At 30.9% G+C, this 27225-nt stretch overlaps 1 protein-coding gene across 2 annotated transcripts in view; it reads right to left on the bottom strand.

Moving 5' to 3' along the window:
* Window positions 1–8281: 8281 nt before the first annotated feature.
* LOC129958171 (F-box/LRR-repeat protein 12-like) overlaps window positions 8282–27225 on the bottom strand; it is a 115100-nt gene continuing 96156 nt past the window's right edge. For both annotated transcript variants that reach the window (XM_056070416.1, XM_056070415.1), the window contains exons 3-7: window positions 24648–24911; window positions 22865–23131; window positions 16244–16410; window positions 14234–14436; window positions 8282–8636 (exon numbers count right to left, since the gene is read on the bottom strand). In XM_056070416.1, coding sequence (XP_055926391.1) covers window positions 8285–8636; window positions 14234–14436; window positions 16244–16410; window positions 22865–23131; window positions 24648–24911 — 1253 coding nt within the window. In that variant the 3' untranslated portion in view covers window positions 8282–8284. The remainder of the gene's footprint in view (window positions 8637–14233; window positions 14437–16243; window positions 16411–22864; window positions 23132–24647; window positions 24912–27225) is intronic.

Below are 27225 nucleotides of genomic sequence, written 5' to 3'. Positions count from 1 at the left end.
TTTTCAGTAATTTACGAAACCCTATCATGTTACGACACCCATCACATCGGCGTGTTACCTACCTGAAAAAAAAAAAAGCGTTTAAGAATGTGCTTTCACTTTAACAAAATTCCTAGTGGAAACATCATTTGTTACTTTTTTATTAATTTTTTACAGTTTCCAACAATTCTCGGACCCCCTATATTTTTGCGATTTTCATCTACTAAACGTCGTTTGCGATCCTATGTTGTATGTTGATTCTTTATCCTGTTGATACCTACTATCACCTCTCTGAATTTGTCGTACGAATTCGGCAACACCCTGTATATATATATATATTTAAACGGTGGAAATTTTGATATTTGTTATTCTTACGTAAATTAGAAAAAATATTTGAAGGTAAGAAAGAGCTTGTTATATAAGATGGATGGATATAAAAAATAAATAAAATAGTTGGAAAAATCAGTACTAAAGTAATGAATTCATAAAATCGCAATTCAAATTTTTAACTCGGTTTTTCAGTGCATTCATTTTTTAAATAGCATCATCAGTATTTATAAAAAAAATTAAAAGAATTAATATGTAGATTCACAAATTAATAACTGATGTAAGAAAAAAAAAAAGAATGTGTAAATTTTGTCTCAGGGGTCAGATATTTTAAAAGAAATTTAATATTTCATTAAAAATTAATATACCACGTTTTTTAAACTGGCTAAAAAGTGTAAAACAATTTCTCCTAGCAGATTTTATTTTTGAATTAAAAAATATTCACAATCGTAAATTTTCAGGACAATCTGCGTGGTGTTATAAATCTGTATAGGGCTATAAGAAATTTGTATTCTTAAGTTCGGTTTAAAGGCTTGATGTATTAAACTTTTTTTTATTTACATTATTTTCTGCTCTTTAGTTTTTGTATGTGAAATTTTGAAATCGATTTTAAACTAACTTCTCGATAAGCTACATCCGATGCCAAAATTTGTTCTCGAGCAGAAAAGAGATTGTTAATATTGCATTGTTATTCAATTCTGAGCTAATAAAATGAAAAGTTATTGTTTTCACCATTAGTGCTATAATAGGCCAGTGTGGATGAGGTAAGATGGAGAAATTATATTATGGAACAAGTATATCACGGAAAGAAGAAAACAATGTAGAAATACATACCTCTTTCAGCTTCGGGCGAAAGTGCAATGGCCGGATGCTACGTTTGTAGGAGAAACCATTTTTTTTCTTTTAAAGCGGTGCGCACTGACTTCATTTTCTCATGATGCATTGTTCTACCCTTTATTCTATTGTTTGTTTGTACATCTGTGTCATTGATTTATGATGTATTTTCACAGCGTCCCTTGAATTTCAGTATTTTGCGTATTTGTAGCTTTTGTGGTTTTTCTTCTTTACTCCACTCTTTTGGATTTTTATTTTGCTTTATTTTTTGTTGTGTATTGTAATAGAATTTCTGCTCTAGATTGCACGTACAATATCGTCGTTTAAAAGCAACACCACATATTTCAATTTCACAAGAGAATTTGAAACTGAATTTTTCTCTTCCAATAGCGAATATTGTGGATTATTTATTTATTTGCCTCTTAAACAGAAGTGCGGTTTTATTCTTCGTTCTTGATCTAAAAAAAAAAAAAAAAAAAAGCCGTATTTTTTATTGATTGAACAAAAATCTATCTCCCCCCCGCCTCCTTTTGTGGAAGTTGGAAAAGTGAAATAAGTGATGTTGCTTATTAAAATGACGATATACAGGGTGCCATCCAAAAATGGATCAAGCGCTTATTTTCCTAAATATTGTATGTAGATGTATACTTCCAGTTATGAAGTCTCATGAAATAAATTGAGCAAAATTGTATGAAAACGCTTTGGTTTTTGTGGAAGTTGACAGTAAAATTTTTTATAGAATTAAATTTTTAACCGGCTTTTGTAGTACAGAAATGTCATTTAGTAAAACGTTTTTCATACATTCATCTATGAACACTCACAGTTTCGTATTTCTGTCTTCAAAATGTGCAGAGGTGTGTTAATTTCTTAATTTAGAGGGGCTTATCACATATTTTGATGGAAATATTTAATTTAAAAATGCAAAATTGCTCAAATCAGTAATACCATCATATGCAATTATTAGTTTAGTTGTACATCAATCAATCATAATGTCCTGACAGAAATTTGCTAATTACGCATGTTATTGCTCATTTTGTTACAGTCGACTGTTACAATTTCGTTTCAATAACGAAAGAAGGATGAACTTGAGAAATTGTAGATATCTTGGAGAGGTGTACAATACCGAGTAAAAAAATTAAATTTTTTTTGTCTGCAATTGTGTGCGTGATATTAAGCTTTCTTAAGAAATGACGCGTTTTGAAATGCTGTTGATTTATGCTGTATGTAATTGTAATGATGGACTGGCAACAGAAGAATACAAACATTTTCCGATCTCTCGCTATCGTTTTTGGAAGTGTTTTTAAAGAAAGGTCCAGCGCTTGCAAATAACAGGATCGTTACTTCCCCGAGGAGGATGGGACGTTATACAAAGGATACAGAAACCGAAATTTTGGCTTCTTTTCAAAACTTTATACGAACAAGCAGTTTAGAACTGTACTTTCCAACGCAGAGAATACTTCGAGTAATAACTGACATCTATATAGCATTCGTAGACTCCATGGACATATACAGTCAGATCATAATCGACGTCTAGAGTTTTTTTGGGCATTCATAAAATGGAAGTTAATCCTTCTTTTCTGAGAAATGTAATTTGGATAGACGAATGTTGTTTTATTGGAATGGAAGCAGCAATCATCAAAAGATTACTTTTGAAACGATGCAAATCTATTCATCGCATGAAAGGTTAATCAAAAATGGTAATTTTAGATAAATGTGTGGTACGATATTTTTAAAAACTAGTTTCGTTTTGTACAGCAGTATGCTATATTGTAATATACCGGATGCGCTAAAAGTCCGTTACAAATTTAAAAATTCATTAAAAAAGAACAAATGATAATAAAAATTGTGGTTTACACGAATGACATTAAAAGGAAATCGGATTTTATAAGAATAGAAAAAGCTGTAGTGGAAAAAATGACAGATAAATGACACTGAATACATAAATAAAGTGAATTTATACTGATCAAGCATAAATTTGACGCTGGCAGTTTGCTACCGTTACCAGGTGGAGCATTGTTCGTTAAGCTCTTTTATAAGAAGGATGAATCATCAACCGACGATTTGGGAAGATTTCTCACGGCAAAAGGATACAAAACGAGAAAAGACACCATTTCACGGCCAGGAATACTGAAACTTGTCAGGCGCTTCAAAGAAATGGGTTGTTTGGAGGTTTGTTTAAGAAGTTGAAGGCTCTCCTTGACTGAGGATTGTATTGCTTTCGTACAAAGAAGAGTACGAAATTGGTGTATATTGGCGAATTTGACAGCAGTTATCCATGGGAAGTAGCAGTGCTTGTGAAGTTGGAAATACAGGATGGTTATAATTAAAGTTCCACTTTGAAATGGTCATAAAAGGAAAACTACTGGCTCAAATGTTATCAAACTTGAAATAGTTTAAAGAGGTCATGGGAATTCCCCCCCCCCAAAAAAAGAACTCGCCACCAGTATGGAAATGGCGCTGTATACAATATTGTTAAACAAAATAAGACATGAAGACATCGGTTTAAAATGTGCTTAATCGCTTCTGAAACGAAACTGTTTGTGGGGTTATGCAACACCACAATAGCTTGTAATTGGCTTACGGCAGGACGAAGCAAAGGATTTATGCAGATGCGCTTTACACGTCATTTGATTTTCCAGATAAAGGTGAGCCTGTTTGTCAAAGTCCTCATTGTTACGAATCGATAATGTCTCTAACCATGCAAGATCGTGCTTTTCTCGTCAAATGTTATTATGAATATAATGGCAATGAATGGTGTGCTTTGTAAAGGTATCGTTCATTAAAAGGAATACGCCAAGGGTCAATGATGCCGTCGGATTTGAGGAAAATGATGTAAAACTTTGAAGCGATGGATTTGTTATCTGTTGCTCCTGGGAGGGGAAAGAAACCTGCTTCTGAGGAAACCGAGGAGGCTGTTGCATTAGCGGTTGAGGAAGCAACAAGGGAAAGCACACATGGTACGTGTAGCGTACGTGCTGTCGCATTTCGAATAGACATACCATGGAGTATGGTGTACAAAATTGTCCGTAAAGTGCTGCAGTTCTACCCATACAAAATCAAAATTGTGCAAAAACTTCAACGTAACGATCGTGCTGCAAGAGAATCTTTCGTTTTGGAATTCCTTGCACGGATGGAAATGGACGAACATTGGCCATGGAACATTGTTTTTGGACAGACGAGGCCCATTTTTACCTGAATGGCTATGTCAACACCCATAATTACAGTATTTGGGCCAAACAAATCCCTCATGTTATCTACCCAGTTCTATTGCGTTCTTCTGAAGTCACCGTTTGGTGTGGTATGACAGCTAGTTTCATAATTGTACCATTTTTCTTTAAAGAGCAGTCAACAGCTGGACCTGTTACATGCAGTGTGACTGCAGCTCGCTTAGAGTCAATGTTAAGATGTTCCGCGATAACTGAACTCCAGCAGCGTGGCATTTTAGATACCACGATTTTTATGCAAGGCGGGGCCACACCGCACATTGGTACATGTGTAACACAGTTACTTAAGCAATATTTCACGAATGGACGGATTATAGGCCGAAACTTCCTCATTTCTTGGCCACCCCAGTCACCAGACCGCAACCCCTGTGACTTCTAGCTATGGGATGATCTTAAAAGCACTGTTTATGAGGATAATTTAAACAATTTTTGCGATACACCGATATGTGCGTAACATTCCTCCTGATATGCTAAGAACTATTGTTGAGAATGCAGTAATGCGATTTAACTTGTTTTCAAAAAATGATGGATGCCACATTAAACACGCTTTGTAACACGTTTAAGAAACGATTAAACATATTTTAAACCACCGTCTTCATGTTTTATTTTGTTTCACAATATTGCATATAGCGCCATTTCCCCCCAAGTGGTGAGTTTGTAAACTTTTTTATTTTTGGCTGAAATGAAATTTTCCTGACCTGCTTTAAAGTATTACCAAGTTTAATAACATTTGATCCAGTAGTTTTCCTTTTATGACTATTTCAAAGTGAAACTTTAATTATAATCACCTCGTATTTTGGCGGTGCCTGAATTTTCGATTCGATGCATCCGTCTCCAAATACTGCATTTGTTTCCGTATAAATTATTGTACCAAGTTTTTTCATCAGATACCGCTGCAAGGGAAATCGTTTGCCACTTGCACTCTGATAAAAATGGGACAAGAACCACAGTGGTTTTTTAATGTGCTATAGACGAATGAAGTCCACATGCACTTTATGAGATGTCAATGCGCAAAAACAGCGGCATTTGTGTGACATCGAATTCCCGTGGATATTCAACGAAGTCATTTCATTCTCAGAGCATAACAGTTTGGTGTAGTTCCGTCACCTCTTTTATTGTCGGTCCTTTCTTTGAAGGACGTTGCCTAGTATCTGTTTGAAAAACATGCATGTATTCTGTGATAGTTGAACGATACTTCAGTCTTTTGCATGAAAAGATTCTGCTTACATTGCATGGAAAAGGCGTGTTCTCTGTATTAAACTTTATGCAGGGTGATGCCTCATGCCCTACTGCCACTTCAGTGAAGACAATTTTTAAAAAAAACTTTTGGTGATGAGTCGAGTTTGTAAAATCACGTAGCTTTCATTATCATCTAACTCCATTACTGCAGAGTTCTTTAAAGTAGTTGGTGTACCGGTTCTCCCCTTCCACATTGTCGGAACTCAAAGGTGCCATTCTACAGATCGTATATATGATCCATTCAGGCATTCTGTACACATTTGTCGGGGGTGATTTAACTCACCTTACTTGTTTCATACTATGTGGGAAGGTCATGTTGAACAACTGTTGTTTAAATAAATCTATAGGATGTCGAGTTTTGTTTTCTCTTCATTGTCTTTTATTGGAAGGATTATTTGATTTGCTTCATGTAACACATGTCGGTGTCACCTATCGGTCAGTTTTCAAACTACAACTTTTTTGTTCTTAAAAAAAAATCTAATCTCCTTTTAATGATATTTTTTTTATTATCATTTGTTCATTTTTAATGAAATTTTAAAGGACTCCTGGGCACAATCTATATTCGGTTAATTTTGAATGACATTGTTTCGGAACTTTGCATATCTTAGGAAATACTTGTGGTTGCAATTAAATGGTACTCTTCTTTACCACACGTCAGATATGGTACGATGGTGGATTGCGGGATTTTCTGACAAATGTATTAGTTTACAAGGAACGTTTTGAATTTCCTCCTAGATCATGAAATTAGTTACGTTCTGTGTATAACATGCCTCTTGTAGATGTAGCAGATCTTTGTCGACTAATGCAAGGTCAGTCTTAATGTTACAGCTGATGGTCGTCTGCACGCAGGTATTGCTAGAAGAATGTAATTTTGTTGATAAATCGAAAGTGCTCATTTTGAAAAAAGTTTGTAAACACATTTAAGATTTGTTTGATCAAATTTTAAAATTTAATAATAGTTAGTAAATCGATTATTATTTTCTCATTTTGTCCTTTATGCTTTTTTAATAATTTTACTGGAATATTTAGGTTTTTTATGAAATATATTGCGGAAGACTAGTTTGAAATATGAAAAATCGCTTGTCAATAAATTTGCTTTTTAATATCTCAGCAAATTTTACAAATAGAAGTATGTGTGGGGCTTATAGATGAATATAAGAAAAGCATTTTAACCATCAACGGTTTTTTTTTTTATTATGGAGGCCATATAAAAATTTAATTTTTGTGACAATTTAGTATCCACTTCTACAAAAGTCGACGTGTTTTATAGATTTAGTTTTTTTATTTAATGAAATTTTGAAGTTGTACATGCGCAATTTCATATTTAAGGAAATAAACTTTTTTACGGAAACGCGTACATAATTTTTTTTTGTCAATCAATTTATACGTCTAGGTATGTTTTGTTAAAATATTATAACTTCTAATTTTAAGATTAATTTTTCTTATATGTTTGTTACAGTTGTTGTTATATAAAATTAAGGATCGAAAGAAAAATGAGTATTTTTTTATTCTTTTTATATTTTATATACACTTTTAAATTTTTGCATAAACTTTTGACGGATTCAGTATGACCAAATTTTCTTAAGAAATGACAAATACAGATAAAAATATGCACAATACAGTTTATATACGCATAACAAATAAATGTTATAAAATATAATTCATTTCAAGTAAAATATTTTTCGTATGTTGAGTTCTCGTTGTTCAATGAAATTTATTTGGATTCAAATCTTTTTAAAGAAATTTATTTTGAATATCTGTATTATTTTCTGTTTTGTAATTCTGTAAAATTACAAAATATTTCATACCTTATGTAAAAGAGAGGATCATTTGGCATTTGAATTGAACGTTCATGTTTAAAGAACATCTTGATCTTTATTATTCGGTTGGTTTGGTTGGGGGAAAAAAAAAAAAAAAAAAAAAAAAAAGAACAGTCCACCAGGCAGTGAAATTAAAAGTGCAGGATTTTACTAACTTTTTCTTGAAGACAATTAAAAAAATGTTTCGAGTTTTGATGTAAATTTATTTTTTGGATTTTAAATATATCTCTGTTTTAATGTGTATTGATTAATTAATAAGTTAATATATTTGGCTTTTTTTTCTGTATCTTTATTTAATATTGATTTTAAATTTATAGTTAAATATCAAATTAGTCGTTAAAATATTCATATTGAAATTCGAAAAAACAAACAAACAAACAAACAAAAAACAGATTTATAAGTATCTATAGTTTAAAAATTTAGTTGGTTTATTATGTACTGTTTTATATCAATACTCTGCAATGAAATTAGCAAATAATTATTATAAATCACATTTTAATGAATATATTTATCTTGACATTTTAAATAGTATTTACCGAAGCAAATATCTTGCTCAAACGACTGTTGAAGCGTGAAATAAATGTTTTCTTAGAACTTATCAAAGGAATTAATTCTGAGCTATGAATTATTTTCTTTTCTTTTAAAGAAATATAAATTTAAAAACAATTAATTAAGATGAAAAATTCATCTCAACTCATTTTATGTGATTATAAAAGGTACCACTAAAAGACGTATTCCTCTGATATATGCAGATTGGAGTAAAACCTTTCTTTTTCAACGTACCATGATTTTAGATTTTTTAAAAAAAAAGAGGAATGAATCACATTAGTTTCGAAAAAAAATAATAAATGCTGTTGATTATTAATTAAACAAAAGATCTTTATAGTATAAAAGTAAATAGCAAAGAGTAACCCTGCACGTTGTTGTAGTTCTGACAACAGTGCCCCTATCAGCTCTTGTGAAATTTGATTTCACAAGCTCGAAATATTTCCCATCAGCTAGTGTCATACAGCGAAGTCGTAGACACTTTACACGCACTAAATCTATGGCTTTGCTCGAGCGATCACTGAAGCGCAATGTGTCGGCATCCCAACGTATTTCCAATCTTTCTAATCCAGGACAATTGTTTGCTATCGATTCCATGAGAGAATCGACGTGGATTTTCTGTTGAATCTTCGGGCAGCAGTCTTCTGGCATTCCCATGATTAAAATTCTGGAAAGAGAATGACTCAATTTGAGTGTTGTTTTCCTTTAAATAATAAAGAGTTATCAATGTTAGCACATTTTTGCGAATTATTGTTGGATAAAGATCCACTTCTGAAGCTACTCAAATAAGAGAGCTTCTTTGAGATTTCATACACCCAAATTGCATAAGAGCATTTGAGCCATGATTAATAGGGGTGTTTTAAAAATTATCTGACAAATTTCAAAAAGTCAGACATACAGATGCAAATCAGCTTTTACAATTGAGAATGGGTTCGCCAAAGAGGACAATTCTTTGTTGGTGAATTAAGTGGTAGGAGTAAAAAGAAGCTGCAGATATTTAATGAAAAACATGACGGTAATATCAAAATGATATTATTGCATGGTAACATGCGAAGCCTGTATAGATTCGGATATCGAATCTTTTGAACACTTTCTTTATGTACTCTCAAAGTTTGTTGCCTCATTCTTTCTTTTGAGTAGAATGTTTATACCAAACTCCCGGAAAATATTATCTTTTAAAGTTATTTTTATTATTTAAAGGGTGTTGGTGAAGAATTTTACTCATACCTGGATTTAAAATATGTTGCAACTGTTTCAATATATCGTTAGTGAATAAAGATATTTAATTTTAGATTTTCTGAGAAACGCCTTCCGCGTCGTTTGGTGGCGACATGGCAGGCGCACAGACTGCATTTCGAATAACGAGTTCAGACTACATTTGAACATTAATTGCTAAGATAGAAAGTGAATACTGGATTAATTTAATCGTCCAAACCGAGCGAACTTCTGTTTACTTTATTGCTTGCTTACATTATTCTTGGGAAATTATTTGTTTTTAGCATTCAATCTGATTTGATGGTCTTAACTTTCAAGTGTGTCTAATTGCCAGGATAAGAAATTTTTATCTCTTAGTATCTGGAAAACTGAAATTGATAAAAGTTTTTTAATTGATACAATTATTTTTAATGGCTTGATTGGACATAATAAATAAGCCCCAAAGGATTGAAATAAATATAAATACTCGTTTATGATATAAGTGAACTTTTTCTAAGTTTTGGGACAAATAATTTCACTTTAGATTTGTGTGTCATAAAAGTATAACTGGACAAGTTCCACTGTATGAATAGGAGCATTATCATCTAGAAAAATTCTATCTCCTGCAGGAAACAATGTTTGCATCTTAGGGTGAATTTCGTCAGCTAAATTTTATTTTTATTTCTCCCCATTGATCCTTCCTGTTTGGGTTACGATTGGGCCAGCAGAAAATCCATACCATGACAGATCTACCTCCATGCCTGACAACTGGAATGAAACAATCAAGAAGACAGCTGGAAGAGACAATCCTACTCTTATGCAGGTGTCTTCCAATGTGTACCCGTCCTGTTGTGGGAAAAAGTGTGTAAGATTATTTGTCTTATCATATAACTGTTTCAATCGGTCAGGTTTTGTAGTTTTGGCACAACTGTAGACGACGTTTGGGTCCAACATCTGTGACAGCTGGTTTGGGAATTGCTTCTCTGCCGTATGAAGGTGCCTCCTAACTATAATTATTGACACTGGTGAATCCAGATGATGATTGAGCCATCGTTGTTTTCTTTTTAGATTTTACAATCTGCTTCAATACTCTTCAATCAGCTTCTCCTTCCGTCCACTATTTTGATTTGCCGAGCTTGTCTTCCCGCGTTGTGTGCACACTTCATGGCTTTAGACACAGTATCTCTGGAAATGCCTAAAAGCTTGGATGTTTCGGTCACCTTGATCCATCGAGTCGGGCTCCTACAATTTGGCCTCTTTGAAACTCTATGATGTCTAACATTTTATGTTTTTGTCAAAAATATAGGTGTATACAACTTAACTAAAGTTACTTCATCCTACCAAGATATATACTTCTTATATTTTAAAATAACTGGTAGCTGGATTATATTTTGACGATTACGAAAAGCATTATTAAATGCAACTTTTATTCACAGGTGTTTTCATTATTTTGATAACCACCTATATATCATTCAATCAACATGAGTTGTAAAAAATTTGCTAATCACGCTTACTATTGTTCACTTTGATTGCTCGAAAGCTGCAACTTCGATTTAATTAAGAAGAAAAGAGAAATTTGGAAGTTTAAACAGTTAATTTCATTTTAGGGTTATTGTTTAAATTCAGTCTATCTATTATAGAGTTTAAAGCACTGCTACTCTTCAGTCTATCTCTCAGAGTGGTTCTTGAATATTAGACCTTAAAGCCTACTTTTCATCGATTTTCCATACAATATTTGTTTTATGGCTGCTTTAAGTTCGTCATTTGTGCATTTTGTTTTTGCTGTAGTCCTTACAAGGCATCTGAAATGAAAATTGAAAATATTTCAAGTAAATAGATTTATCGGGCTGTTCCTATACTTTGATGATATAACCCAAATTTTAACGGCGCTATTGGTTCTGTAGAACAATATGGTGGACGATTCTATTTTACGACAAGTGAAGACACTTATTTATAAAAATTACGATACAGAAATATAAATAAATATTAATCGAATGTGTGCATACACTGATTACGGCTATAAAATAATACAGAGAGACACTTATCTCTATTTATGCATAAGCCAAAAATAACAAAGAGACAGTAAAAAAAATATTTTCTGCAATAATGAACACATTTCTCAGGCCAGAGACAATTTCTCCAGTTTCTCGTTAGAATGCAACTCGTTTCGGAGTCTTTCTACTGGTTATAGTTTTCTGTGAATATTGCATTGCGGCATTACCAAGTATGGTGCCATTCTCCTGGTCACCTTTAAAGATTTATTTAAAAATTTCCAAATTTTCCCGTAAGGCAGAGTTTTAAGGTAAATCAAATAAACTTACAAAATATAGGACAAGGTATTGTTATAGTCTTACATTAAAATTGAAAGTAAATCCTTTATATAATCAAAGAAATATGAATAAATTTTAAATATGAATGCCTAAAATATGGCATGTTTTCGTGATTTCGAATCATACGTAAAGGAAAACTTATGTAAAAATTCCAGTTGCATCTCATTAAGATTAAAAAAGATACCGGCATTGTAGTGAACTGAATTTCAGTCAGTTGCTTTCCCTTAAAGAAGGTTAAAGAAAGAGGGATTTTATGCAAATTAATATTATTTAAGCTCAAATTTTCGAAAAATTATATTGAATTCTGTAAAATGTTTGACAGATACTAAATATCCATTCATACTTATAAATTAAATACGTTACAGGAACGTTGCAGAAAATTAAGCCTCTTAAATATAAAACTTATTATTATGTTTTTCCTTATCATTTACATAGACATTAGACTTCTAAAATCATGTTACTTGATTTACAATATAATTAAAAATCGCCGCATAATTAATGCTTGGTTTATCCTGTAGAAGTGCCAATTACTAATATGACGTGGATTCATCTTTTGTTGCGTTGATGGCTGCTTCTGTAAATTGAAGCAATCAACCAATTTGTGGAATGTCCTACAGGAACTGCACGCTTGTAATCTCGTACATTTATACGCATAGGCTAGCCAGAATTCAATGTTTCATGTCATCTCATATGTAATTTATGGGATTAAGATCGAGATTCTGTGCAAGCCTGTCTAGTTCTCAACATCTATTGCAGTAAATCTGTTCCTGTGTATAAAACATGAACTGTGCAGAATGGTTTGCCGATATGGTCCAGTTTTATTTTGTAAGAATGACGTGCAGTTCCTTGTCCATTCCACCAATTTGTGGAATGGCGTGCAGCAGAAATGCTATCCCATAACATCTTCAAGGAAACAATTAAATATAAGTGTCTGGAAGCTTCTAAATACACTGTAAATCAATTGCTGCATGTTAGAAATTTTATGTTCATGTAATTAATAATAAATAATGTTATGAATTTTTTTATTATTGGTGCTAATTGTGTTACGTACATGTTATGTATGAAAGGGTTTATTTAGTGTATTCCTCTTCTTTTATAGAATTCAGTTTTACTATTCGAAGTTTCGACTTTAAAGAATATCAGTTTGTGGAAAGCTCTTCATTGTTTAGTTTCTGTTCGAGAGCACTGCAATACCGATATATTTCTGACTGTGAATGGTATTCAATTGAACTTTTTATATAAGTTGTCTTAAATGTCCAGCTCTGAAACTACGAAAGGAAAAACATGCTACACTTTGCTCATGTTTATTTAATATTTATTTACTAAAAAAAAATCTCCTACTTCCTTGAATATTTATAGGATTCACTTCAAATTTTAATATAAAACTTCGTCATATAGTTTGTAAATATTTTTGATTTAATTTAAAGTTTTGCATTTTATAAACAAATAAGTAGTGGAAATTTTTTTTTTCAATGAACCATTGTTTTCCAAAAATGTTTGCTATTTTTATGAAAATGCCTGTAAGTATTACTCACAGTAAAGAAAATCCTTGTTAAAATTTTCAAATCATTATCTACTTTCTGTGAAATGGAGTAACCAAAATCATTTTCTTCATTAATTTCTGATCGGTTTCTTCCTTGCCCTTTTGAGCGAGTCTTTATAGTAAACACGAATTCAAGTACATTTTCCGAATACTTTTGATCACATCGTATAAGTTTCAACAGAAAAGCGTATACTATATCAGATTTTGGTGTATAGGTTGAAAACAAATGTGAAAATTTTAAAAATATGAGTATGATAAGAGGCTAAAAAAGTTATTATCCAGGTTTTGAAAACTGGGAAATTCTGAAAATATGTTAAACTTTGAATGTGTCTTATTCTCTGATTTTCATAGAAAATTTATCATAAGTAAATAATGGCCAATTAATTTCGCTGATGCGGCTATATTAATATTTTGGCGATAAATTGAAACTATTGTATTCGAATTGCGCACAGTGCTTACTTAGGCTTACAGAATTTTCTTATCAGTTCATGACCAGTATTTCAGAGAAGCCTTCAGTAACATTCATTCGTAGATAATAAATGAATTATCATGACTACAGTACACAGAATTTCTCATTAGATAAAAAATAAATTCCGGCAATGTTTATAAGTGGAATGGATCTGTATAGTTGGAATTTTCATTTCATAAATACTTACAATTTCTTATTCGATTTTAACTGCAACCTAATTTTAGCATTTAATCGGGAGATTTCCTAGCATAAAATATTGGCTGTTAACTTTTTGAGAGTGAACCATGAATGTGTATCCACGTCATCCGAATTTCATATTAAGTGTCTCTTACATAAAGATTGCTCTATTTTTGAATATAAAATAATCTTTATTCTCTAGATACTTTAAACATGAATTGACAGAAACATTTTAATGAAAAATGGTTTGGTAGAGAATAGTAGGGATTGAGAATTAATTGTAAATTTTTTTTTTTGCATTAAGTCTCCCGTTTCAGTTTTGATGATCAATTTTTTTCAATCATTAAGAGATTAATAAATCTTTCATTTATAATAAATCAATCAATATTATGGATTTTTTCATTAATTAAAATGAACAAATGTTTTAGCATTTATGAATAATTCTTAAGATTTGCATTATTTAAATAAATAATAGGTAAAATCAAAATTTCTTATTATAGACAGTACAAAGATTTGTAAATATTTCAGAATGATTTTTAAAAATTTCTTGCCTGGAATTTTTTAAATTTGGTAGCATAGAATTCCAGAAGTGTTCCGTAATGTGTGGTAGGTTTGAAAGTCCCAGGCCACGAAGAGCAGGTCCTATCATTTTTATAAGTTTCCCAAGAGCTTCTTCAGAAATATTCTCATTTCTATCCAGATCCAAAGCTAGAAGATTTTTGACATTGCCTTTTTCAATCCATTCTTTCATGACCTGCAATTAAAAGATCGATTATAAGTTAATTTTATAAGTATATTCCTATGCAAAAAGATTTAAAAAAATTCATTCTTCTAATATCTGTTTTAATTTTCTTTATAATGACCACACTGTTGCTAAAAATGAATCTCATTTAGATATGAAGGATGTTGAATGAGTTGATATGCAATAATATCATCCGATCGTTTCATTGGAATTCTTAGTAATATACAAATTAAAAAATATCTAAGATTTTCAGTTACGCATTTTTAAATCAAAATTGTATAATAGTAAATATAATACCAAGGTCTTAGAAGTTGAATTAAGTATAAATATGGTAAAAAGTTAACAAGTAATTATTTATGCTTTTATTACTTTCACCGGAATAATTTTTGGTTAATGTGTGCATCTAAAAGCAATTTTTTTAAGTTCGTTTCTGAACAAATACATGGAAAAATACATAAAAATAATCGAAGAAATTGGGAAAACTGTGAATTCGAAAGCATCGAATGCATATGTTCATAGATGAAATTTATTTGCCTTTAGTAAATAAGCGATTTAGTATTATCACAATAATTCTATAAAGTTTACATTTTTGATTGATTTCCTGGAAATAATTTTCTAAATGAAACATCTCTAAGTCTGAAACAATACATATTTTTGTATTCCAAATCCGAAGTTGGTTGCAATTCGAAACTTTCGTGGAAGAATTTTCTTATGGATATTTCTTAATGTTTTGCTCATTTCTGGAGTTAAAGAAAACTTCTTTTTTCTTTGAAATGCTCATTTATAATATTATAAATTTCGTCAACATGGGCTTTAAATATTTAATATAGCCGATTCTTTTATTTGGTACATCTTGAGTTATGAAAATATCATATGTCTAAAGAGAATATTCCATAATGATTTTTTTCATATTCCTTTCGATTTAATCATATAATTTGGAGACAAATATCTTTTCTTTTCAATCAAATTTATTTTGACATTAAACTCGATAACTGAAAATAATTGCAGGGTATATTACCGGGTATATTGATATAACTCTAAAAATATTAATTGTCCTATTCAATGCAAATCGCGAGACGAAGAAGCAGATTTTTATTTTTGTAACAATTCTTTCTCTTGTCTACTACGGATTCAGCTCAAAATGCATTCTCGCATTGAGCTGTAAAATTAATGAAGTGTTTATTGTATCAAGAGATGGTGGAATGTATTGGGCCCTCTCTTCATTTAGGATTACATTAAAGATACTGTATACAGCGATACCACTAATAACTTTGATCAATGAGCTACAGAACAATATTACCAAAGTTTTTACGAGCATAGGCAATGACATGCTCTTACGTTTGTGGACAACAAAGGTGTGTCTTCTTAACAATTTTAGTGTGATTCGTCAATCAAAATCTTCATTTTGGCGCGGCTGATGTGTAGCTTTTTTATCTAATAAAAATGAAATCTTATTCACTTTGTTATAATTTTGAAAACTTTACTATGCAACCATTTGTATTACGTCATCGCTTATCATCTTGTATTGCGGCACCTTATCATCTTGTTTCCTCCTTTTCTATTTACGTCATCGCTTGGCTTTAAAAAGGGGCCCTTGATGGACTTTAAAAAATAAATTCCTCAGTTAACTGGTTAAAGAAAGGTTGGTATATAAAATTTTTGTAACTGATCGAAAAAAGTTGAAACATTTCCGTTTTTTTGAAGTATTGTTTATTTGTATAGTTGAAATACTTTTTGAAATATAGCGAATCAAAATTTGTTGATTATTAATTTGTATATTTCCTAATATAACAGTATGAGATCGAAAGGTCAAATATACCTGATCTGTGAATCCGTCTTGTTGACCAGCGCATAGGTAGCGCAGGGCAGGTATTCTGGTTAGAAGATCGATCAAGCATTCCGTAGATAGTTCTGTCGCTGTTATGTCAAGTTCTTGTAAGACCGTCTTATCCCATTCCGCTGCCATAACATGTTCACTTTTCAAAGCTAGACACACACACAAAAAGCCGGATTAGGCGTTATTCTTTGAAATGAATATAAAAGAATATTCACTTATGACTATTCACAGTTTAAAATAAATTATATGTTGTCATCTACAGCCAGAAGAGAGTAACAACTGTATAATGGACTATTATTAGGTTAATTTTGTCGTTATATGTGTAATTTGTAATAAAAACTTCGAATTTATTTTCCTTTAATTTCCTAATTAATTTTTACACTATTTGGTTTTTAATGATGAATTATCACAACCATAAGTATTAAAGAAAAAACACCGAGGAATGTTTTTGTTAAATTAACTGTAAAACACAGATCATACGTAGAAAACTTTCCTTCACGAATAGTAACAGCTCCATAAAAGCTGATAATTGATTTTTTTATTCTAGTATTTATTCTTTTTGTAGTATATAATGCACATAAAAATGAATAATGTACCTGATACCGAAATTTATACAAATTTGAATATAATCCGTTAAACAGTTTTGATCTTTGGTGGAAAACAGAGGAGAAAAGAGGATTTATCACTTATACATATAATATGAGAGAAAATAAAATTTTGAATACATACTATATTACACAGTATGCGCTGAAGAACGATGTGAAAAACAATAGACCAGCTCTCACAACTATGATAATAAAAATTTCGAAATTTTTAAATGGCAACATCTTTATTTTCCCCCGCTCTAGTGAGATCCTCATAGTAAAAAAAAAAAAAACACCCCTGCAAATTTAGTTGGAGTGGCATTTTTAGCTTGAAAAATGCTGCTTTCATCAGAATACGAACTGCTTTTCCATTGACATCACAGCCCCCGTCGTATCATCTGAACCTAGTCTACTGAATTTCTCTCTCGAAATCAGAAGACGCGAATGCATGGAGATTTCCAACTTTGACATACGGAAATCTTCAGTACTGATAAAATCGCTCTACGAGAAGACTTATGATTTGAATACTGCGTGTTACCATTTGAGTTGAAAAACATGTCTCTTAGAGTGGAAAAGAATTGTAAAATGGTAAGGCTTTATTATTTAATTGGGAAAATGTTTTGGTGCATTGTCCTGTACTGTTGTAGAACCACCAGTTGCGTCGAGTTGATACGCCAGCTATACGGAATTTGATATGCACATATGACCGAATTTTTCCCGGTCGATCTTTCTTTCCTTTTAAGTATGTTACAGTAGGAATTGGCGAAGATTGCTTTTGGTGGGTAGACTGAATTTTAATATCCGCTCTCTTTCCTCCACATACCGTATTCAGATGTTACAAGCGGATCATCATTAAATACGGTTGGATCCTGCTAATGAAATCTTTGTTCACTGATAACAGATGGTCATTGAGTATTTAAGGAATGGACGAAATACATTGTTTGTTGAGCGGTAACGTTAGTTCGAAGATTTTTTTAACACTGGGCAGATTTAAATTTTCATGATGCGATCGTATCCACATTTCACACATCAGAAATGACTCCATGGTGCGGTATAGCTAGTACCTTCATTCTTGGTCCTTACATTTTTAAAGAGATTACTGCTCGAAGTCTATGAACCTGTACAGTAGCGAGTGCTTCTTATGAATCAGTGTTTGCCAATTACAACGCTCCAAATTTGTAACAGTGAAAAATTCTGTTTGATATCCTGTCAGCATGAGATGGTGTTGCTGCACATATAGAATTTTTTGCCACACAACATTTTGATGATATAATTATTACCCACAACGTCATCTTCCCGTGGCGCCAAAATCATTCGTTCTCACTCCACTTCAATTACTGCAATCGTTTTTTGGATATGAGAGCATTTGAAATCTAAAATGTAACGCATGAAATCCGCACATTGTGTCTGATTTGAAAGGCGTCATCTCTGCGAGATTCAACAGATTCCCCTTCACATAGAACGTGTTATAGCACTGTGAACCATCTGCCACATACGAAGCTTATCGTGTGTGACGGTGGACATGTCGAAAATTTATGAAACACACACACACACACACACACACACACACACACACACACACACACACACACACACACACACACACACACACACACACACACACACACACACACACACACACACACACACACACAAAACCATTGCTTCGTTGTTTATTATTGGTTGTTTTCGTTTTTTTTTTTTCTTTGCCTCTGCCTAAAGTCACTATTTTCCGCTCTAAACACCATTTTTGTAACTGGTGTATAGACAAAAATTTAAAAAATAATAAGCACAGTTTAAAGTTTGCTGCAAATTTATAATGGATTATTAGTGTACAAAAAAGAAGTTATGCATGATTTTGTTAGAAACTGTTTGTACAAAATCTGGTTTTTATAAATTGTAGTTTATTTATTCAGGCTTCAGGATACTTTTAACATAATATGTATCCTAGAATTCAGGTTGAAAATGAATGATTACTTTTGTTATTATTTCTTCTCCATTTATTTAAGAATGTAAGCTCACAAATTATGTACTTCCTTAAAATACTTTCAAAATGATGTAGGTAATATTTTTATGCACAAATGCTGGTTCTTCCTTTTCATTATGAATAACGTTAGATATCTGGCATATTTATATTTATATTTTTTATGCATTTAAAAATATTCCATACAATTGCGGAAAGAAAAAAAAAGCCACGCAGCTTTATTCCGACATATTTCGTCATACAATCATAAAAAGGGTGTCATTCGAAGGAAAGCAACGTATCCTTAAAGATCTTTGAATTAAAAATTTGATAAGGAGCCATCCATACATTGAAATAAGAACAAACTTCAATTTTTCGAATAGCAATACCATTTTTCCACATCTAATTTCAAGATTATATCAAAAGTTATTCCTATAAATCAAATTTCATTAGTCTAGGTCTTTTCGCTTCGAAATTATGATATAACAAAATTATGACCTTTTAATTTTGAATAAAAGTTTGGACTTATACTCTTATTTTGAAAAATAATATTGTTATTTAGTTGGATTTTTTTATTGTGGAAATATAAGATATTCTACACATTTTTCCAATTATATTTATATTTACAAAGTAATTTTTAACATGTGATATAATTTTTCAGAATTAGAGTTTAGAATTTTTAAAATGGAAATACATCTAAATTTGGATTGAAATCAATGGAAAAGGCCATTTTATGTGCGCATGCAAAATTTCGACTCATTCTTAGGAGTAGTTTTTCTGTGACATTCAATTTTCTGTTTTGTCTCTTAAACGATGCATTTAGGGGCACATTCACAAATTTCAAGATGTCTGCAGCATTTAATTTGGCATTTAAATGTTATTGATCATGCAGTTCTTGAATAAAATATTATTCTCCTCTTTGATGTGATGTAAGAATATATATATATAAAAAAAATCATCAGCGGCAAAAAAAAAAAAAAAAAAAGTCAAAGTAAAAAAAAAACATGTTCCATTGCCGTAATATATTACGTTTTTAATAGTCACTGCTTTCAATTCTGGTGGAGAGTCTGCAAGTTAGAAATTTCAATAGTTTGGTCATATAATGTCACTTACAAAATATATGAAGTGAAACTGGAATACTCTTTCTTAATAAATATTTTATAGGATTGTAACTATTTAATTTTACAAACATGTTGATTAAATAATTTTTCTTTTTAATTAATGCTTGATGACTCTATATTTCATAAGATGTAATAGACTATTTTTTAAAAACTTATTCATAGTTTTATGTGTTTAAGATTTCTTACAAAAGTCTCAAATTTTATGAAATTAGTCAGTTGTAATTGCAATTATTGTAACAGAGTGTAAAATCACGAATGGAATCAAATTCAGGCATCAAACATTATTAGATAATGCATTTAGAATTAATTTTTTGCTGCAAAATTTATTGTGCATTTATTCCATTCACATGTGAAAACGAACAACTTCAAATAATTTTATTGATTCATGAAGTATTGACCAACGGTTTAGATTACCACTGTTTTCACCAATATAAAATTACACATTTTTTACTTTATGTTTAAAGAAAGGGCATAAATTGTTTAAATAAAATTTAAAAAATATTAAGCTACTTGAATGTCGAGATGAATAAGCTTCTTAGAAAATTAGTTTTTGGAATTTCTTTTGATAAACAATGTAATTTCACAAAAAATATTTTACAATAAAATTTACATAAAATTTCAAATAAAATTGTTTTTTAAGTTATTAGTTAAAAAAAAAAGATTTGACACTTACAGAGAAAACAAAAGAGCATAAATGATTTTAAAATATCTGCAGCTATTTTTTTATATTTGGCCTCTATTAAATAAACAGTTCATGATTTGTCAAATGATTTTGTTACGAATTAAAACGCTGTTCTTATATACTTTAAAAAGTTATTTCAAACTTTGAATGCAAAACTTATACCTATTCTAAAACTTATATAAAAATAATGTTGTTTTTGATAAATTACATTTAGATGTATTCTTGCTTTTTTAATTCTTAATTATGGATTTTATTATTCCATTTAATACATTTGATTGATAAATTCTATATATTTTTTCTACGACACTCAGTTTATTTTGTTGGGTTCAATTGAAAAAGTTTTAATAAAAACTTTTGATTATTAAGCTACTTTTTTCTTAAAAACATTGTATGGAATAATTATTCTCATGATTATATTTATGATAATGATTCATATAATTATTCTATTCATATCAGCAACAGCAAAATGTGTGATTAAGAATAGTTTTAAAAAATGCTTGAAGGACAGAAAGGAAAGATATATAGATTAAATGAATGAACATTTATAGATATTCCTTCTTCGATTTACGTTCAACGTTTGAAACGAGCATATATTCTTATACATGCCCTCACGAAAAAACCTTTTGTAATGAAAAAGCATTGTATAAAACATTAAGTTGCCAATAAAGCGTGGAAGAAAATTGATTTACAATTATCAGTGACTGAAATGCAGCACTTTTTTTTATATCCTAGTAAAATAAAGTGATGTAACAGTTCATGTTTTTTTATAAATAGCTGGCAATAATAATAGAAATTGTAGAAACTGACAAAGAAATGAAGTAATAATGTGCAAAAATAATCAGTTAATTTTTTCATTCTATCAGTAAAATATTAATTTTAAAACTAAAATTCATTTTCAAGTACTAAAATATATATTAAAAATTTTTTTGGTCATACTACAAAACTTTCCATTTTGCTGCTTTGAGAGTAATGGCAATGCTGGTTCTGGTGCAATTCAGATTTTTTTTTATTGATTTTGAATATATATATATATTTGCGGAAAAAATGAAATACGAACCAGAATTTTTAAATGAAAATTTTTTTTCATGCATTAAGTAAAAATCAGTTACAACATGTATATTGGAACTTTAAAGATGCTTTTGAAGTATGAAATATATATATATAATTACCGACTTCCAGAGAATATTTAAATCTTATAATCTAAATTTGAAAACGACACCTTAACAGAAAAATGTCAAATATCTCCCAATGAAATCATGGGACGTTAAACAAAATTTGTACTCTGTGTAATTTTTCCATGAGGAATTTATTCATGAAATAAAAAAATGTTATTTCCATAGAGTTTGTATAATTTTAGACCCTCCCTTAGGAACATTTCATCCGCAGAATTTTTCGGTAAATATTACTATCTTGAAAATAATATTTTCTGTTTCCATGTACAATAACTCACAATAAAATAAAGCTGGATGGCTCTTATTTTCCCTTCAACTGAACTCCCGCATAAGTCGTTCGGTGTCTTTTCTTTTATTTAGAAATGAGTATAAATGCTGAAGTTTCAAGTCAGAAATATGCTGATTTTCGAGTAACTGTGAACCCTTAATGATGCATATTAGACTCAATAATTTTTGATTTTCTTAACTATACATACTATTTTGACATGAAATAGAAGTTTTTTAATAAAAAAATTAATTAAAAAATCTGTATTTTATGTTAAATTTTAATTAATTTAAATTCATCGTTGATTTTTATGAATCATTTTTTTATATTTCTTATATTGATTTGTGCAACATCACATAATCTTGCAAGAAAAAAAAATTATGGTACCCTGTGGCTAATTATGCTTTGTAATAATTCACTTTTTTGAAAAGCAAAATGTAACAAATAAATGATAAGTTTAACTTTGATTTTTTATGACTTCGAAGAGAACCATGATAAATTGAGAATAGGAACATGCATCCAATTAATTAAATTACTAATATATCATGTTTTAATTATTACTTAATATCTTAAATGCTATCTCTAATTGCATTTAAATGAAAGAGTCGTATTTGCATGTATCTTTTAAAAGCACTTAAAATGCAAATAGAAACACAACTTTTTAATAAAATTTGTAGATTTCGTTAACAAAGAATAAAGATAAAATTGAAACTTTTTTTTCTTTTGCATGTCAATTTTCCCCCTCAATAATCCAAAATTCAAAGGTTCTTTATTATTAGAAATGCGTGCTATGCAAAGCAGAATATTGAAACTTACAAGTTTGTTGCATGAGGAGAGACTTCAGCTTTTTGCACCTCTGAAGTAGAAGTTTCAAAGTGCTACCTGTGAATTTGTTGCAGAAATTTATAGCCAAGCATTCGAGTTGTATGCAGTTGCTGCTTAGAGCTTCCACATGACTGTCGTCTACAAAAATGATACCGAAAAGATTAACAACTCTGAGATTTGGTACAGCACTTTTAAGCTTATGAATGTTTATAACTTCGTATATTTCTTCTTCCTCTTCAGTGACCTTTTCATAAGTACCTGCAAAATACAAAATATCAAATTTCAATAACAGCGATATAACTTATTCATTTATTTCAATGTAAGCATTCGAGCTGTATGCAGATGCAATAACTGCATAAAAAGTTAAAAAAATATCTATGACTGTCAAGATATATCTATGATTGTAATCAAAAGTGAAAGATAATTTAAATGCATATTCGAAATTTGAAAAGATTTTGAATAGAGAAAAATCTCTCATTTCCGTCACACAATAAATACATTTGTGTATCGTAAGGAAGTTCCGGAAATCATAAGCTCGTCCATGGGAACTGCACAGCTGTAGCAGCTTCTGCGATTATTTCAAATATTCATTTTTTTTTTTCTTACTGAGAGTCAGTCACAAGAAACATCTTTAACGCAAGTGGAAACTAAAACCAACTCTTAATAGTTAAAAACTGTGTTAATCACTTAGTGCGTATAAAAATGACTTCTAAATAAAGGGAAATGGCCTTATTATGATAGAAAGTCGCACTCTTTTTTTTTTTTTTTTCATTACTAATTGACATTTTCCCTATCTATGCTTCTTATCTTTCTTCCGATCCACTCTGTTTCATTTGGCTTTATTTTTTTAATAATTCCGTTTTAATATTTTTGCAAGCAAAACACTTACTTTTTTAACTTATACATTTCTTTTGCAATAAGAAACTTATTCAGATATCGATAAATTCCTTTCCACAGAAAAAAATAAACGTATCTTGGAGTATATTTTTAATTTGCTCCAATTCAGAAATGAGCCTGGAAACAAACAACAAATTATATTCATTTCATTCTATTTCAGTACAGAAATGTAATGTTTGACGCTGATTGAAAAAAATGTCTTTAAAAAGATTATTTTTGATGCAAAGAAGTGTTGTTTTTAAGAAACCTGTTTTTCCGAATTACTCATATCTGATTTGAGGAGTCGCCATTGAAATACTCCTACATTTAATTAACTCTTTCATAGCGCTACGAGCTGGTCTTAAGTACGAAAGTAAACCCTTTCAAAATATTAATATTTTGTTACTCAATGCATTTAGCAAATTGAATGATTTCCTTAAACCCGCTTGCTACAAAATTAACAGACGGTCAAATATTTATATTTTGCTATTGCGAAGATATTATTATCATTCCTTAAAACATTTAGAGGTATTTAAACAATGAATTTGAAATAAATTTCTGTTCTTTTCATTTTTCTGTGTTTTAAATATATATTATTTTCATTTCGAACTTTTCTTAATATCTTTATTAAATTCTATTAAAATCCAACTGATTGATGAAAATATTAATTTAACACGTTGACTGCTCTCACTTGTTGTCACATTAAACTGCAAGAATCATTGGTAATCATTAAGAGAGCTGCCTGATAAGAACGTGGAAGGCATCAGTATATTAAATTGTTATTTTATTTATATCATATTACATATGCATAAAGAATTGTATGTGTTCATTTAAATCAGAGATAAAAAACCGCTTATTCCACTTGATTATATTTTATTGTTTGTATTATCAAACTTACCAATGAGATGCAAAACTTCCAGACCATTGATAAAATTGTAAATTTTCCTCATAAATCCTTCCATAAAGATGACTTCAGAAAGGCAGATGCACATCGTTCTCAATCTGCTTGGAAATGTTTGCAAGTCACTGAAGTCATGAAGTTGCATAGCGGTGGAAAAATCTAGTAACATGTGTGTAAGAGACGTACACTTGTAGGCTAATTCTTGAAGAACTGTGTGTGTAATTAATTCTATTGGAAGCTCAATGTACCTCAAAGAAGGACCTAAAAATCATTTAAAAAACATAATTTGTTAGATTTTTATATTATTGTGCATCAAAAGTACTATTAGACAGAAAAAAAAATTCAGAGGACTTTTGGATTAATTAGTGAACTATGAGTTGAACTTAATTAATTATGTCCATACATTACTGAAAATGTGCTACCAGCTGAATCCAAAAGACGCAGCTAGATTAGAAAATTTCACTTAAGGTTTGTCATTTTAATTACTCGATAATTTAATAAATAAAATAAAGGAAAAAAAACTCAAATACGGAAAAATTAGATACCCGTTGAAATAGTACATAAAATTGCATATGTTTAAAATTTTTCAAATCATTTTCTAAAACCCTTTGGCAGAAAGGTTATTGTTCTCGGATTATATTGAGATTTTGGAACTGACTACACATATACTATTATAGAGGGAAATAAAAAAATAATACATTTTTTGCATTTCAGTTATATGCACATAATAAAAGAAAATACTTTCTTTGTATAAGTTTAATAAATTGTTATGAGATGTTTTTGCTGAAAAAAGACCATTTTTAGTTTCAGTAAGGCAAGTAAAAAATCTATCAGGGCTAATGTTTCCAGCAGGGAGAACATTCATAGCCCAATTGCTATTATTATTAATGAATTTTTTTGTTTTTGTTTTCAAAAGCTGTTTCAAATTTATTTTATTGATTATGAAGGCTTATGTGATAATCAGCAATATTCTTTGCCGGATGATATTAAGAGAAGGTTTTTTGTTGGGATCGGTCTTTTGATAAATGTGCAACATTATTGAAGTTACAGAAGCCATTAAAAGATTTTTCTGTGGGTTAATAATACTATGGTTTATTGTTGATTTGAGCAAAAACTCTCTGCCACGCATTTGCTCTTTTTATTTTGAAGACTGATTATTACCGATTACACCTTGAGAGGGAATAATTTTTAAAAATTATTCATGATTTGATAATGTTTTTGTTTTATCTGATGATGATTAATGAGGGATGATTTTTAAGAGCAAATGTAGAAACGCAGTCAGAGTCTCTTTCTGAAAAACATATTCAATTCTTTTTAAAAAAGCATTTTTTTAGAAATGTTTCAATCTTTTTTGCAATAATCATGGCAAAAAACATACTTTAAGCATCTTGTTTTTAAAGTGTGGTTTGAAATTCTGCCTTAATCAATATACAGATGCGTCATAAATTCGTTTAAACTTTAAAAAAAATCATAATAAAGAAGGCATGCTAAAAGAATTGCCGTGTTCAGAGCCTTTGGACTTTTTTTCCCATTAAAAAGGATGAAGAACTGATCGAACTCACGTGCAAAACCGAGATGGTTTATGCAAATCTGGTAAACAGAGCGCAATAAATTAATGCAGCACATTTTATTTTAAAGCAAAAGATGTTCACCTTGACCGTTGCCACAAGGTATTAAGTAAATGAGGCGCGTAACTACGCCTATCATAGCTGGGTGTAGCATGTCGGCATGCCGCCGATTATCCGTTGAATGGCATCTTTCAGTTCCACCAAAGTGGCTAGAGAGCTCCGGTAGACATGAGATTTTAGGTATCTCCACATCCGAAAATCCGCTGGTTTAAGATCTGACGATCGTGAGGACCATTTAATATTACATCCTTGGCTTATCACTCGGTCCTCAGTGAATGTGTTTAGGAGGAATATCTCGACGGAACGTGGGAAGGGACAGTATTCTGCATGAAGGTGACGGTAGGTAACACACGTCTTTGCTGCAAAGCAGGCCCAACATGGTCTGGCAAAAATGCAAAATACTGTTCTACAGTGAAGGAATATGTTTTCCAACAGGATACAGAACAACGCTCTTGAAAAAAGAAAGGGTAAAAAATGAAGGACTTGGTGAGCCATAGGAGGAGAATGTAGTAGTTTAGTCGTGTACTCACGAGGATTTGATGTGCCCAGATACTACTGTTTTAGGTATTACCGTCACCATACAATGAAAAGTGGGTTCCCTCTGTCCACATAAAGTTCAGCAACCATTGTGGGGTCACATTCTATTTGTGCAAGTGCCCATGGTGCAAAGGCTTGTCTTTCATCGGTATCTGCTGGCAATAATTTGTGAAGTGCCTGTATTTTGCATGGATGCAGTTTTAAGATTCCATGCAGAATATGTCTTATCGATGTTTTCAGAAACCCCGTTACCCTTTCAGCTTCACTTGTACTGCTACTCCTCGTTTATGCTCGGCTGCCTAATTTCCCATACAACTAGGACGCGGTTCGCACTGATGGAGGGTGTATCACTTCGTGGATGATCCCTGTTTCCTCAAAACAGCGTACTAAATTCAGTATCCCATTCATTA

Source organism: Argiope bruennichi, chromosome X1 (genome assembly GCF_947563725.1).
Source record: "Argiope bruennichi chromosome X1, qqArgBrue1.1, whole genome shotgun sequence".
Classification (NCBI taxonomy): Eukaryota; Metazoa; Arthropoda; class Arachnida; order Araneae; family Araneidae; genus Argiope; species Argiope bruennichi.
This window is presented reverse-complemented; position numbering and strand designations above follow the sequence as displayed.